Source organism: Pongo pygmaeus, chromosome 1, assembly GCF_028885625.2.
Source record: "Pongo pygmaeus isolate AG05252 chromosome 1, NHGRI_mPonPyg2-v2.0_pri, whole genome shotgun sequence".
Classification (NCBI taxonomy): Eukaryota; Metazoa; Chordata; class Mammalia; order Primates; family Hominidae; genus Pongo; species Pongo pygmaeus.
Window position 1 is genome coordinate 119,485,538 of NC_072373.2, and position 14,555 is coordinate 119,500,092.

General features: G+C 54.4%; 1 protein-coding gene across 6 annotated transcripts in view; it reads right to left on the reverse strand.

Annotated features, from left to right (window-relative positions):
• Window positions 1–14,555, reverse strand: part of KCNC4 (potassium voltage-gated channel subfamily C member 4) — a 36,747-nt gene that overhangs the window by 8,442 nt on the left and 13,750 nt on the right. For 2 of the 6 annotated variants that reach the window (XM_054442370.2, XM_054442335.1), the window contains 2 exons: window positions 13,659–13,862; window positions 5,791–7,616 (listed from right to left, as the gene is read on the reverse strand). In XM_054442370.2, coding sequence (XP_054298345.1) covers window positions 7,287–7,616; window positions 13,659–13,862 — 534 coding nt within the window. In that variant the 3' untranslated portion in view covers window positions 5,791–7,286. Of the gene's footprint in view, window positions 1–5,790; window positions 7,617–9,575; window positions 11,302–13,658; window positions 13,863–14,555 lie in introns of those variants that run through there. The other 4 variants (XM_054442344.1, XM_054442362.2, XM_054442328.1 and 1 more) reach the window with 4 other exon arrangements.

A 14,555-nucleotide genomic window follows, 5' to 3' on the forward strand; every position in this document is an offset into this window, starting at 1 on the left:
AGGCAGGAAATGCATAATGTAAAAAGAAGAGCGCTCACGTTATTCCCCAAGGACTCCCAGGAATGCCCTAGAAGTGAGGTGCAAAAGCCAGCTGGAGACAGGGCTTGCGAGGAATAAGAGAGGATGGAGTTCAGCAGCTGCTCATGCCAGGCCTATCTCCAGCCCATTCATTCATTTGTTCATAAAATATTTACTGAGCCCCTATAGGCCCTAGCAACTTACAGGGAAGCAGGCAATACACAATTCATAGTTACAAAGGACTATAAGTACCATGAAGAAAATGCACTGGCTGCAGTGATGGAAACTGACAGAGGCAGAGGGACGTGGATGTGAGGGGAAAACACCTCACCAAGAAAGTGAAATTTACGGCCAGGCCTTCTCAGCCAAGAGAAGGAGGTGGGGTGGGGCTGGGCTGGGCTGGGGTAAAGTGGTCCCTGTGAGGGAAAAGCAAGTGCAAAAACACTGAAGGTGAGAGCTGGGGATGTGTGGGAAACTGACAGGAAAGTGAGCTGCTGGTCTCAGGGGCTGAGAGCAGAGGCATGAATAGGTCTGCGGAGGCAGGAAGGGCATGAGGAGCAGCAGGGTGTCATAGGCCCTCCTAAGGAATCTGGATTGTACATGAAGTGGGAACCCAGCCATTGACAGGGTTCTAAGCAGGGGTGACATGATCTGATCCAGTTTCCATTTTAAGATGCTCTCTCTCTGGTCGCTGGGTGGAGACTGGTGGCAGAAGGGCAGATGGGACCCAGGGAGACCTGGGAGGAGGCTCCTGCAGGAGTCCGGCTGCAGGAATGGGATGAAGAGCAGGAAATGGGAAATCCCTAACATGTATTTCAGAGCTAGAAATATAGAACTCGGTAATAGGTTGGAATGTGGGTGGGAGATATTTTTTGTCTATTGGTCTTCTGGCCTCTCTCCCTGATTAGAATGTAAGTCCCATGAGGGCAGGGATCCTGTTGGTCTTGTTCACCATTGTTTCCCCAAGGACAGAGTTCACAGGTGTTTAATAAAGATTTAATGCACGAAAAATGAGTGAGTGAATTAGGGAATGAGAGGGTGGTTTTGACAACATCTGTCTCAGCCTCAAGGTGGATGGTGGCAGCACACTGAGGGGGACCAGGGAGGCAGAAGGGTGGGATCACAGCTCAGCATCAGGGAGCTGTGAAGACACCCAGGCACGGCCACGCAGGTGTGTCTGTGAGCAGGGAGAGCATGGGGGAGGGGGTGTCTGTTTGGGTCCCTATTGTACATCCAGCTTGTAGAGCAGTACCTGGGACAGAGATGCCACATATGTTTGCTGAATGAATGAACAAATGAATGAATGGAGCTGATAGGGGATTTCTGAACTGGAACTATACAAGTGGATGACACCAGTACCTGGAAGATGTTTAAGGCAGCGGGAGGGGATGAGGTCACCCAGGAAAGAGTATGTGAGGAGAGAAAGGGAGCAAGCCCTGGCCCCCACCAGCAACCAGAGGTTGCTAATTTCAGAAGCAGAGACCCTAACTCAGCCCCAAGTGGAAGCCTACATTTCTGTAGACTTGTATTTGATGACTCTAGCATATGCTTGCTAACCACTGCTCTTCTAGGGATCCCTGGAGAAGCAGGCAAATAAGAGCGGGGAGTGGAGAGCCCCCATAACCCTGTGGGGAAAGAAAGGAGAAGCTTCCAGCACCAACATCAGAAGGCCTCTGACCCCTTTGACTTGCAGCTGTAGCCGTTTGGCTCCCTCTCTTCAGCCCCTAAAGCTGGGTCAGGCCCAGCTGAGGCTGTCCAGGAGACAGCCTTGTCCCCAGAGTCCCTGGTGGCTCTTTAGCATGATGCTGCATTTTGAATGTGGTTACCACAGCCCCAAGTGACTGAGCCAGCTCATGTGCTACCTCTTGCGTGGGTACCAGTGTATGCACACACAGGGCTTGGAGCCAGGAACGGAAGGAAAGTGCTCACTGCAATAATGCCACAGGAGCCCCAAGAGGGTGGGCACTGGATGGCATCACAACCCAGGCCCAGGACACTCTCCTCGCTCCAGACTAGAGGAGACACAGATGTCTCTCTGCCTTGCCCTATATCCCTGATGGGCTGGGAAGAGGCAGAGAAGAATTTAAGGAAAATCTTGCTAGGAAAGGAGTTCATCTGAACCCCATCTGAATACCTGTGTTCTGGACCTGCCTCCACCACTAACTAGCTGTGTGTGCCACGTGAGTCAGAAAGTCTTAGGATTGGAAACAGTCTTCTAATTCCACCTCCCACGCCAAGCAGAAATACTTCCCACGAACCCTGGTGCAGCACATGATCATCCACTGTGTCTCCAAACATTTTCAGGGAAGGGAACTTCACTACCCCGCAGGGAAACCCATTTTGATTTGGTAATTTTGTTAGAAAGTTTTTTTTTTCAAAAAGCCTGGGAGGACCCACACCAGATGTTAACCGTGTCACCTCTGGGGAGGAAAGTGGGACTGAGGAATGGTGACAGGGGATTCCCTGTTGATTTGGTATGGGGATGGTTTCCAGTACCTTGTATTAAATAAATGTTTGCTTGAGACAGGGTCTCGTTCTGTCGCCCAGGCTGGAGTGCAGTGGTATGATCATAGTTCACTGCAGCCTCAACCTCCTGGGCTCAAGCAATCCTCCCGAGAAGCTGGGGCTACAGGCACATGCCATCACACCTGGCTAATTTTTTCTTTTTCTTTTTTTTTTTTTTGGTGTAGAGATGGGGTCTCACTATGTTATCCAGGCTGGTCTCAAACTTCTGGCCTCAAGCAATCCACTCTCCTCAACTTCCCAAAGTGTTAGGATTACAGGCATGAGCCACCATGCCTGGCAGTAATAAATTTATAATAGCAAGGGAAACAACAGAAAATAAGGTTCTTTTATATACCTACTGTGTACCCACAAAAATTACAAATCAAAAATTTCATTAAAAAAAGATTTTTTAAAATTTAAACCCAATCTGCCCTCCTAACATTTCCACTTATTATTTCCAGATCTGCTCTCTGCAATCAGAGAATAATCTAAACCCACTTCCCCAAAGGTACCCTTTAAACACCTGGTAGTTGGGATCAGGTTTCCAAGACTTCTCCAGCTTGAGCCACTCCTCATGTAACTTGGGTTCCAGAGCAGTCCTACCCCACTTACCCACTTCTGTGTGTCAGAGAATAAAACTCCAGTGGGGTCACAGAGGGAAGGAAGCAAGCAGTCACTGAGCTGGGCGTTACCTGCTGCTAATTAATGAATGAATCCCAAGAGGACATTCCTCCTCACTTTATGTGTGTGTGGGGTGGGGTACACACACGTAAAAGGGAGAGTGAGCTTAATGATTCACTTCTCCAAGCCTTGGTTTCTTATCTGTAAAAGGGGAAAACAATACCTTTGCTATGAGAATCAATTGCAATTAAGGAAATAACACTAAAAGCATAAACTCCTACACTGGAGGTTATGACTCACAAGCCCCACTCAGTTCAGAGAGTGGCTAAGCATTGGACCCACAGAGCCAGACTGAGTTTGAATCCCAGCTTTGCTACTTAATGGCTGTGTGACTTTGGAGAAATGACCTGACATTGTTGTGTTGGTTTCCTCCTCGTAAAACAAAGGTGATGATAACATTAATCTTGGAATGCATCTTTATAAGCATGAAATGTACTGCCCAGCACTCAATAAGTGTTCGCTGTTAGGTATAATCATCCCCTCTTACTCCTTCACAAGGAGATAAGGACTAAGGACTTCACTGAAATGAGGCTGATTCGTTGAAAAGTGAGGACATCAAACCAAACTGGTCATCTGTTACTGGAGTGAGTTGCCCCAAAATACTCCCCTCCCTCTAGCAACGGTTATGTGCTAGGCACTGTGCGCAAGGCTTTACAGGCGCCGACTCATTTCTCCTCATGGCTCAATGAGAGAGACACTACCTCAGGCAGATACTACATTTAAAAGATGAGGAAATAGAGGTTCAGAGAGGTTGAGTAACTTGCCTAGGGTCACACAACAAGGAAGTGATGGAGTCAGGACTCAAACCCAAGTCTGCCTGACTTCAAAAGTCTGTCTTATTCTTTTAAACAATGTCCTGTTCTTTTAACCAGCTCCCTACCTTGGGCTCGACTCCAGCTTTGGGGGACAGGAGGAAGCCAGAGCCCTTTCTTCCTTGACAGCACGGCCTGCTGTTTCTGTGAGGTGGGGAGGAGGGGCAGTCTGCTGCTTCTCTCATCCACCCCTCCACCCTCCTGCACACTGCCCCCTCCTCTTCCAGCAGCCTGAAAGGGTCACTGGGGACCCCAGTTGCCACCCCTTCAGTCCCCTCAGGACCACTCTGGCATCTGGTACCCCTGCTGCTGGCTGGGTTCTCAGCCCCTGACCATGAAATGGTTCCACATCGATCTACAGAAAAAACAGCCACTTTGGCCGTGGGCCCTGATGCGTAATATCATTATGGAGTCATCAGCGCATCCCGTCCCATTATCGCCTGGCCAAGCTTTTCCAAGGCCAGCCTGGCTGCAAATGGCTTTCTCCTGTCTAGGGGGGCCACAGCCGCTGTTTGCCCTCCACTACCAGAGGAGAGATTTTATCTATAATTGACACTGGCTGCCTGCCACCCCCTTGCCTCGGCTGGCCCAGGCTCCAAGCCCGATCTTTCCTTACACTTCAGGAACAGGCTTCCCCTGGCTTCTTCCCTCTCCTCGGCCATTCGGTCCTCACCCTGCTGTTCTACACTGCCCAAGACAGCTCCCGGGTGTGTTCTTGTCCTTTCTTGGTGCAGCTGGACATGGAGATCTCAGAAATCTGTGGAGAAAAGCCTGAGAGTGACAGGAACAGGGCAGGGAGGGAGCTGACACTGTGCCGCTACTATATGTCATGTCACAGGTAGACACGTGACACCAGGCCAGGCTCTTCACTCTGTCTCTGAAACAGGGGCCATCATTATCCCCTAACAAACAGGGAAACAGGTTCGGTGAGTCACCCAGCTAGCAAGCAGCAAAGCAAGACTTTGAATTGAGGCCCCTATGGTCCTACGCAGACGCCCAGACTAAGAGTTAGGAGTAAGACAAGAATAAGGAGAGGCGAGCAGGCAACCAGACCCGCCAGAGCCTGGTGCAAGATGGAAACACAGGGCCCCTGTTCAACCATTATTAATTTCATGATGGTGACAGCCAAGCATTAAACCCAGCATGAGGCCCTTCTGAGTGGCTGCACAGGTTGCCCACCCATGAAGCTGGCCCTGCGTGTGCCCCTATGTGAATGTGAGAGGGATAACAACAGTGAGAGCCAAGGGCCACGTCTGACCATCACTCGCCATCTCCCCGTCCTATCTAGGCCCAGGATGTGTTCACTCTCCATCCCTAAGTGGTTCCCAGTTGTGCCACCAGTCTCTAGTTGGCCTCAGTTCATCAGCCATCCAGCCAATAACTTTGGCATCCCCAGGGTCTTGGCCCATTTAGAACTGGTACAATTGCAGGGAGGAGGGGAGGCCCCCTGCACAAACGGAATGCAGTGGAATTCCTTAAACAAAGAACAGTCTTTTCTTCCATGTTATGGCAGGGGCTTGGGGACAGCAGTGGATATTAGAACACTGTTTGGGACTCGGGGTCCTGGGTTAGTCCTCTTTGTGTGGCTTTGGGCAGATGACTTGTCCTCTCTGAGCACTAGTCTCTCCCTGGAAAATGCAGGGGTCAGGCCACACTGATGATTCCTGCTGGAGTGGGGTTATGCTGAGTGTGTGCACTCCTCAGGTATCAGGGGTGAGAGCCCCAGGAGGTCCCAACAGACACAGAGCCAGAAAGGAGAGGCAGAGGCAGGTGCTCACACAGCAGGAGCAGCAGGATGCTCCAGATGTCTTTATTGGGGCTCAAGCACAGCATGACAGTTGGAGACATGCAGACAGGGCATAGGGCCCAGCCTGGGCATGCCCCAGACACACACGAGGGGACAGCTTTAGAAAAGGACTGACCAACACCAGGGAGGAGCAGGGAGGGAGGGCCAAGGGAGGGGCAGAGGCCAAGGCTGAAGGGGTCACCTGGCCTCCGCTATTGCACGCATCCTCTGGCCACTGGCCAGGAAGTACAGTATTGCAACTGGTCTCCTCTTGCCCAAAGCTTCCCTTCTCAGACCCCCTGGGCCAGATGGGCAGACAGATCCTTTTCCTGCCCGTCTGCCCAGCAGCATCTTTGACAACAAACAGACAAAGGAGACAGAACAAAATCAAAAATAAAAAAGACAAAATGCCCCCCTAAATCAAGGACATAGATGGGGTGGAGGAAGGAGTGGAGGAGGCTGCAGAGGAGCCCCTGGAAGTCCCCCCACAATGAGGATGTGGGGTGGGAGGTAGAACCCCAATCTAGGGTGGGGTGGGGCTAGTGAAGCAGTGACCCTAGGGGGCAGTCTGGCCTTCTATAGACTTCACCAGGTTACTTGCTGACAGGGGAAACATCCCCAAGACAGGAGCCTGGGACCACCCAGCTGGACTGGCAATTCCCAGATGCACTTTTCTTGGGACATTCCACCCACACAGTCAGCAGAAACAACAGAAATCAGTGAAGGGGATGGGAAACTCTGGGTGGGGCAAAAGGGCTTAGGGAGACACAGCCTAACAAAGAAGACAAACCACCAAGAGCACGTGCACTACACACAAGAGTATAGTATGTATGAATATAGATACTATATGTGCATATATATCTCTTCAATGTACAATGGAACAGAACATCAGACCCAGATGGCTCTGGGCCCCGAGGGTCGCATGAGAGATTTTCCACCAGTCCTGTGCAAACAAGGATATCTGAGTCTTTCTCAGCGAAAAGATTCTTGTCTGGGTTCCAGAGTTTGCCTAAGCCTCTGGCTTTTTGTCTGTCTGCCTGTCTCTCTCACGTTGGTGCCGCTTTAAGAGAGGGTGAGGACTTCAGCCTGGGCATAGTTGGACGAGAGGGCGTCTTGGCAGGTCTCTGTGTTTAAAGAGCACAGGTGTGAGACACTGGGACGCACGCTTTCGGCTCAACATTGCCTTCTAGGGTTGGGGGGACAGGGAGTTCAGCAAAAGAAAGGGAGAAACAAAGAATGAGATATTAGAAGGAAGCCAGCTGCTGACCCACAGGGTGTGGGCTGAGGAGTAGGCCAGGAACAGAGCTGGAAGGCATGAGGAACCCAGGGCTAAAAGGCCAGGAAGAGCATGGATGGGTCAGGGAATGGGGTGAGCCCTTCACCCCTCTGCCAACCCAACTCTGGTGACTCAGGTGATGTTGTAGTTCATTGCCATACCTGTTCAGGTAACCACTAGCTCCAGGAACCACTAGCCTCTTAGGTCTTCAAAGCTCCAGTGCAGTGGAGAAAGGGACCATAGCTCTGCAGCCTTGCATGGAGGCAGTGGGGAAAGTTCCTGATGTGGCTTGTGGCTCACAGGCCATCACCCCAGCTGTTGCCTGACCAACTTGAGCTCTCCCCCAAGTAGCTCCATCTGCTGTCACCACCCTGGGATATTCCATTGTCCCAAGGAGCTGGTGAAGAAGGCTCCTGAGTATGATGCCATGTCGTGCCCAGCCCCCTTCCTCAATGTGGCAGGAACAGAGTCCCAGCAGTTGGAGGGCATGCAGCCTCAGGTGAATGCTGAAGGGGAAGGTCACGGAGGACGAATGTGCCTGTCTCAGGAGAGAAGGTCAGGAAATAGTACCTCATTGAGAAACCCGACCCCTCAGAGAGCCCTTTTGGGATCCTATCTTCAGCCTGGGATGTCTACGACCTGGGCCTTTCCTTCCCCTACCTTACAGTGGGAGCACAGGTAGGGCAGGTAGGAGTACTGCTGTCCCAGCTGCAGATCTGGGTCAACAGTGGAGGTGGGAGTTCCAGACCCGCTGGGACAACCCCTGCAGCTCTCGGGTCTGAGGTCTAGGGCTAGGCCTCCTGTCAAGGTGGAGTGCAGATGTGGCATCCAGACCTCACAGCTTCCATCCTGGGCTTCAGGGTACCTCCATCACCTTTCTAGGGAAGGGGTGTCCTCATCTTGGGGTGATGCTGTTTCCATCTTCTTAAGACTGTATGCCCCAGCCACCTCCTTAAACACTGCCCCTTTGCCTACAAGTGTTCTGGGCCTTTGAGTACTATCCTTGAAATCAGAGGAGGTCAGGGTTCTTCAGAGCCCCATTTCTGAGGACACGCAGACAGAGCTGTGGTCTTGCCCTGTACTCCTGTCTGCATAACTTAAGCAACACCTGCCACTGATCCCCACTCATTAGGCGACAGGGGAGTGCCTCTGGGCTCCCTATAGGCAATTAGGCCCTAAGATGCACTGGTGAGAATGCCTGGGCTACTGAGGGGTCTAAGATGGGTCTAGGATGAGACAGAAGGAGCCACAGCAAGGCTGTCAAGTGTCCCAGAAGCCAGGGAGCAGAGCAGCCCATACTGAGATAATGGCCTTAGATTGCTTTTCCACTGGCTTCCATGGACTCTCCATCCTCAGGGACCTCTGAGAGTTGGGGAGGGGTCTTCCTAGGAATCTCGTCCTGGATTCTTACCTATTTGACCCACCAGGGGTGGGGCAGGGATTTCAGAGGGTGACACTGGCCAGAGCAGAGCAGGCCCTCCTCTCCCAGGAAGCTCTGTGAAAGGGCAGCCTGGGCCTGCAGCCAGTCTATGGACTCCCCTCTGGCTCCTGTCAGCCAGCTTCTAGGTTGCAGTGCCCTCCCCTCTGGTTCTACCTCTCAGAAGCCCTGAAAATTGGCCTCTAGGTTGCCAGTAACCCTGCTACAGACTGGAAGGTGAGGTTGTGAACTCCTACCCAGACTGCCTCCCAGTTCTGTGGGAAGGGGCTGAGCTCCAGCTGCAGGGGAAAGGCGTCTGACAGCAAAGTAGTGGGTGCAAGTCCAAGTCTAGCCCAAGGAAAACAAACTCTACTCTCAGATGGTGGGTGGGAGAGAGCCTTCTCCCAAGGAGGGAGGCTCAAGGCCTGGGTGAGCCTGATGCCTGTACAGGCAGCCACTTCCTGTGGCAGTGCCTGGTATGCACAGGTTCTGCAAATGCCTGGGCTCACCCTGCCCTTTCCCAGGGCCCTGGGCAGGCCCAGAGGTGCTGAGAGGTTGTAAGGGCAGACAGTCTACCCAGCCCTCCTGCTATCTGGGTTCTATCTCTCCCAGATGAAGCCAGAGAGCCAGGAGGGATGTGTGGGAGCCAGCTCCCCGAGGCATTAGGGCTCCAGCCTGGCAATGCTGCATCTTGTCGCCCAGGGACATCTGTGCCCACCGTAGGGGTGCCATAAGCAGGCCCAGCCCTGTGGGAGGGAAGAGAGGGAAGGAGGCGGTGGGTGCCGTGGAAACTTGGGCTCCTGACAACTTGAGGGCTGCCACAGAAATAGCGGCCCCGGTTCCCTGAACCAGAAAGGCAAGTCAGAGGAGAAAAAAGTGGTGGCATCCCTGTGAACCTGCACACCCGGCTCAATGTGTCCCTGTCAGAGCCCAGGCCCTCCGTGCCAGGGAGCCCTCTCACTGTTGGGCGAGGGGCCCTCGCGTCTCCATCCTGTTCCACAGGCTTCCCCATCCCTGTCACTTCAAGGGCCTGCTCCCTCCTGAAGGGCAGTTGCATGGATGCCCCCACATCCCCTCTTCTCAATTCTTATGGGTCAGGTCACTTCATTCTGAGAGCAAATGGGAGGCAGGCCCCACAAACCACTGCGGGGTGGGGGTATCCCAGTGCCCACTCTGAACAGACCTTTCCAGAAGGACATTTCTGTGTCTGCCCAAGACTGAGGGAGGTGCCGAGATGGGGACACTCCGGGCACAGGCTTTACACAATACCCCCAACCCCATGCAATAATCTGCTCTGCCCAGTCTGCCTTTCCGGGAGCCTCAGATTTCCCAGCCTCTGCCCAGCCCTGATGCTGCCCTGCCATCCTATCTTTGCCGACCATGGAAGGAGCAGATCTGGACCTTACTTAGTCATTCTCTCCGCAAAATTGCATAATCTGACTCTAAAAATTGCCAGGCGCACGGCTCTGCTGTCAGGTCTAATTCCCATCAGGTGAAAGAGGAAATGTCTTGGCTGAGGCAACCTTGTTCCTCAGGCTGTGGAGGGTCCCCTTCCTGGGAGTGGCAGGAGCAGGTGGGGGCAAGATGGCTTCTGTCCCCACACTTCCCCTCAGCTGCCCCTGCGCAAGGTGTACCCCTGCTCACCCAGTGACTCACAAACCTGTTGTGCTCCTGGGCTTGTTAGGTAAATGAATACACTTAATTATAGAAATTAGATGAGTCTCCAGTTCTGGCAGGAATACAGAGCGCAGAGGCTGGGTGGGAAAGGCAGGTGACTCAGAGGCAGGGCTGCGAGTTTGAGGGAGAGGCAGAGGGAAGAAAAACTGTCGCAGAAGCAGAGGAAGCAGCGTGGAGAGCGATGCTGCAGCTCGGGGCGCAGAAGGGACACCAGGTGCCGCCAGTGGGAGTCACCATTGAATCTGGGCAGAGGCTTCCTGAGGGAAGGGCCTCCCTCGCCTAGGCAGCCCGCCCACGGCCTGCACCAAGCCTGAGGCTACAACGCTAGGGACCCCTACCTGCGCCCCAAGCCAGGGATAGAAAACATCAGGCCTCTTCTCCCAGGGCAGCACTGCCCATAGGCACTGCTCTTCCAAGGAGTCAAACCACCTTTATACCAGCAGAGATGCCCGACATGACAGCCTTGTTCCTTGCTGGTCTGGGTGTGGGGTGGACAGACAGACAGACAGACAGGCTGTTCGGCTACTAGTTAAAGGCTATGAGGAATGGAAATACATTCGCAGTGATTAAAAATATTAACATAGGCATGGCTCCCCAGCAAGGCTGACTGGCCCCAGGCGCTCTGTGCACACATAAACGCCTGGTGGCTGAGACTGGCCCTGGTGGGACCCCGAGAGGGAGGCAAGGCCGAAAGACAGGTGCGGGGTGTGCACCTACAGCCCAGGAAGAGGCCAATATGGGGAGAAGCTCTGGGATCGCTTTCCCCTTTGCTCTCTGGTTCCAGGGCTGAACCTTCTGGGAAACTGGGAGCTATGGAGGAGAGGCTCGGGGGCCTAAGTTCTCTTCTGTCCTGACTGCTCCCCCCTGCTCCCTCCTGCTGCCCCCGTGGGCCCTGGGGAGTGAGCGCTGAGGGCATGGAAGGGTGCCTGTTTGTGCGCGTGTGCCCAGAGGAGAAGGTGCAGCTAAGGGGCAGAGTGACCAGGGGGTGGGCCGGTGAGGGGGTGGGAGGGGGTGAGCAGGAACTTTCTCAGAGGGTAGGGCGAGCTGTATCGCGATGCCAATGGAGACAGCCCCAGGCTGGTTCCAGCTGCTCCAGCTATGTTGTTTAGACTCCGGGACTTTCCACAGCCTTGGTGAAGAAAAGGCACATGGGTCAGCGGGCGCAGCTCCTCAGGGTCCACGCTCCAGGAGACACTGCAGGGTGGGTGGCCCTGGGCTGGTGTGGAGGGGCCTGGCCCTCCTTGACTCCCCCTGGCCTCTAGGTCTCCTGGGCTCCTGAGGACAGACTCCAGGGCCCCACACCCAGCTGACTTTTGTCCTGTCCTGCCCCCAGGTAAGCTCCCCACCAGCTCCTTGATAGCCCAGCTAGACAAAGACCCCACAGCCTCCAGCATCAGCCTTCTTGACTCTAAGAAGCCCTAATTAGCACCTGCCACCATCCTCCCAGGGAACTGACACTCTGATACATGGGCCTGTGTGGAGGAGGCCCAGACCCACTCACTCCTGGTCTTAAGCATAACCTGAGTGTGGAGAAGTGCGGCACGGTACAGTGTGGGGAAAGTTGCCGAGTGTGCATTGGGAGTTTGGCGATGTTAACTGCCACACTTGCTTAGCAGGGCCTGTTTCCCAGCAACCCACATGTTCCCTATTGAAGGTCACTCTAATTGGCTGAGCTACATGCCTGTTGCCAAGAAGCAGTGTGGAGGCATCTTGAAAATGGAGCAGACAGGCCCCACAGGCACCCCAGGGATATTGGATGGTGGGATGCTGGCTCCCCTGCCCCGTGCACGTGCCCATGAAACTCCTTCCCCAGGTGCAGTCCACTCCCAGTACCTCATGGTCCCTCCTGACTGGTACCCTCATGGCCTCTTCCACACCTATTTCCACTGAGCCCCTCACAGCCCAGGGAGGAAAGCAGGTGTGCATGGCACTCAGCTCTGTGTGCTCGAGTCCTACACAGGGACTGCTCGTTCTAGACTGTCTGCTTAGCATGGTCCAGCCAGAGCAAGGCTTTGGGTCTGAACAAGGACACAGTGGAAGCCACTGCCTGTTTGGGATGGTAGGCAGGACAGAAGGCCAAATCCAGGGCCCAAAGATAGGACACGGGGGTGAACAAAGGAACACAGGCGAGGGTAGAGGTCTGAGCACCCTCCGTCTGCTGCCTTTTGCTGGGGTTGCTGGACCACTTCCTTCTAGGCACCAGATCGCTATTCCTGTTTCTGCCAGTCCACAGAATACATGCCCAACAAAGCTGGACACACACCTTTCAGGGGCTGGTTAGACTCAGGGCGGCCTGGGGCTTCCATGGGAACAGTGGTACTGAAAGGTCTGGGAAAGAAACTAGAAGGTGCCCACAGAGCCTGCATGGGCTGGCACGCCACGGGACATCGGGATATCTTCAGAGGGACAGAGGCATCACAGGCTATTCCCGTAGCTGCCACTGCCCCTTCCTCACTCAACCTAGTTTGGGTCTGGGGTTTGGGGACAGAGGGAAGTGGGGGATGGGAAATCCAGCTGGTTAAGAAGTGGCAGAGAACCTGGGGAAGAGCTCTGTTTTGGAGGGAGTCAGGGTTTATTCTAGAAATAGGTAGAACATTGAGGGAGGTTAGGTAACAGGGACAGGGTGAGAGAGATGAATAAGTGATCGAAAACTGGGTGGGAGGGCCTGGTCCTAAGACCCCTGGTTCTCAGCCACCACGGGCCCTCCACCATCCTTGATCATTCCCACCCCCTTTCCGAAGCCAGGAATCCCCAGCTCCACAGCCCAACCTCTGCCCTTGCCTTGCCGCAGGCTTGGGGCCTGGGGATGGAATTTCAGCCTTTTCCAACGAGCAGAGGATGGGCTGTTCCCTCTCTCTCCAAATACTCAGAACATTCCTCAGCTGGGACCCACTCTTCCTGCCCACCTATCCCACCCCTTGGTCATCTCTGGCACTGCCTCAAGAGGACAGTCACCCACTAGGTGCTTGCAGATGGAAGTCTGCCCATCCTGTGCTCCAGGACCCCTGGCGCAGGATGGGAGGATGCAGGGCCTGTGTGGGGCTCCCTGACTCTTGGAACATTGCTGGCACCTCGAGGGGTGAGCTACTTGGGAAGCCTTAGCTGTGTTTAAGGGAGGCCTAGGGAGAGGTTGGCAGTGACCCTGTGGAATGGGGCCTGAAGGCAGCAGCGGGAACCAGAGGTAGAGAAAGAGATGCAATGGAAGCACGGGGCGGGGACCCTGGCCTTGTGCACCCTCAACCCTCTAGCGCTGCTCTTTCCCACGGGCAGCTGGACAGGAGCCGTGTGCCCTTCTGAGATGGAGAAGGCCTTTCTAATCCAGGGACTGGGAGATCAGGTACCCATTCTAAAAGTGGGGGTGCATCCAAGGCAGAGGAGATGGCGGCCATGGTCTCAGGGGAGGGGGGGACCTCAAGCTCTTGGAGGGGGACTCGGGAGACTCAGCTCTGTGGGGGCTCGCCACCTGTCCAGCTTGGGAAGCCATACCTTTCCGGACACTACCATCGGCGCAGGCATAGTCCCCAGTGCTGAGCAGGAAGCAGGCAGCTGCCTTCTTGTTTCTGTCTCGAGTGGTGGAGCGTCGCAGGGCCCGGCGCTCCTCGGGGGTGGGGGAGGAGGCCAGGGGTTGGGTGAGGCCAGCTCCCTCCTCATCGGACAGCACTGCGTTGGCATCGCCATTCTGCTTAGAGTCTGAAGGGGGCACACAGAAAGGAGGCTGCATGAGGGGCCGCCTAAGCCTTGCTCATGGGTCATCTGGGGTCTCCCAGACCCAGAGTGTTACTTCCTCAACCTCAGGAGGGGCCTAGCATCTACCTGGGAGGCAGCATTGCCAGAGTCGGGGAGCAGAGGGCAAAAGGCAGGGATGCTGCACTTGGTGTGAAGACTGACTTCCCTCCCAGCCTCAGCCTAGGGTCTCTCCTCAGGGATGAAACCACAGTGCAGATGCCCTACAGCAGTGACTCCCCAAATCTGCCTGCTGACGGCTGCCCCAGGAGATCAGCCCAAAGCAGGCCGCAGACTCTACTTCCTCCTTGGGTCTGGCTCAGGCTGACTCTTGGATGAGTCTGCATTCCCGTGGAGAATACCTGGCTTGCTAGGGGTGAGGGGTGGCACGGCAAGGGTTAAACCTATAAAGTGGTGTCCATGCTTTCTCCCTGGATGACAGTAATTCTTGTTCACTAGGCATCTAGGCCAGAGTCCTGTGCCCAAAAGACCTAGAGCCCTCTGCAATTAGGGCTGACCTTTGTCTGGGGAGGATACCATGGGGAAAGCTCCGATGCAGCTCCCAAGTGCTGTGGGCTTAGTCCCCACCCCTTGCCTCTGTCAGGCAGTAGCACAGGTGAAGCTGAGCCCTTGGATCTGGAGAAGGGGGTGCTACTCTAT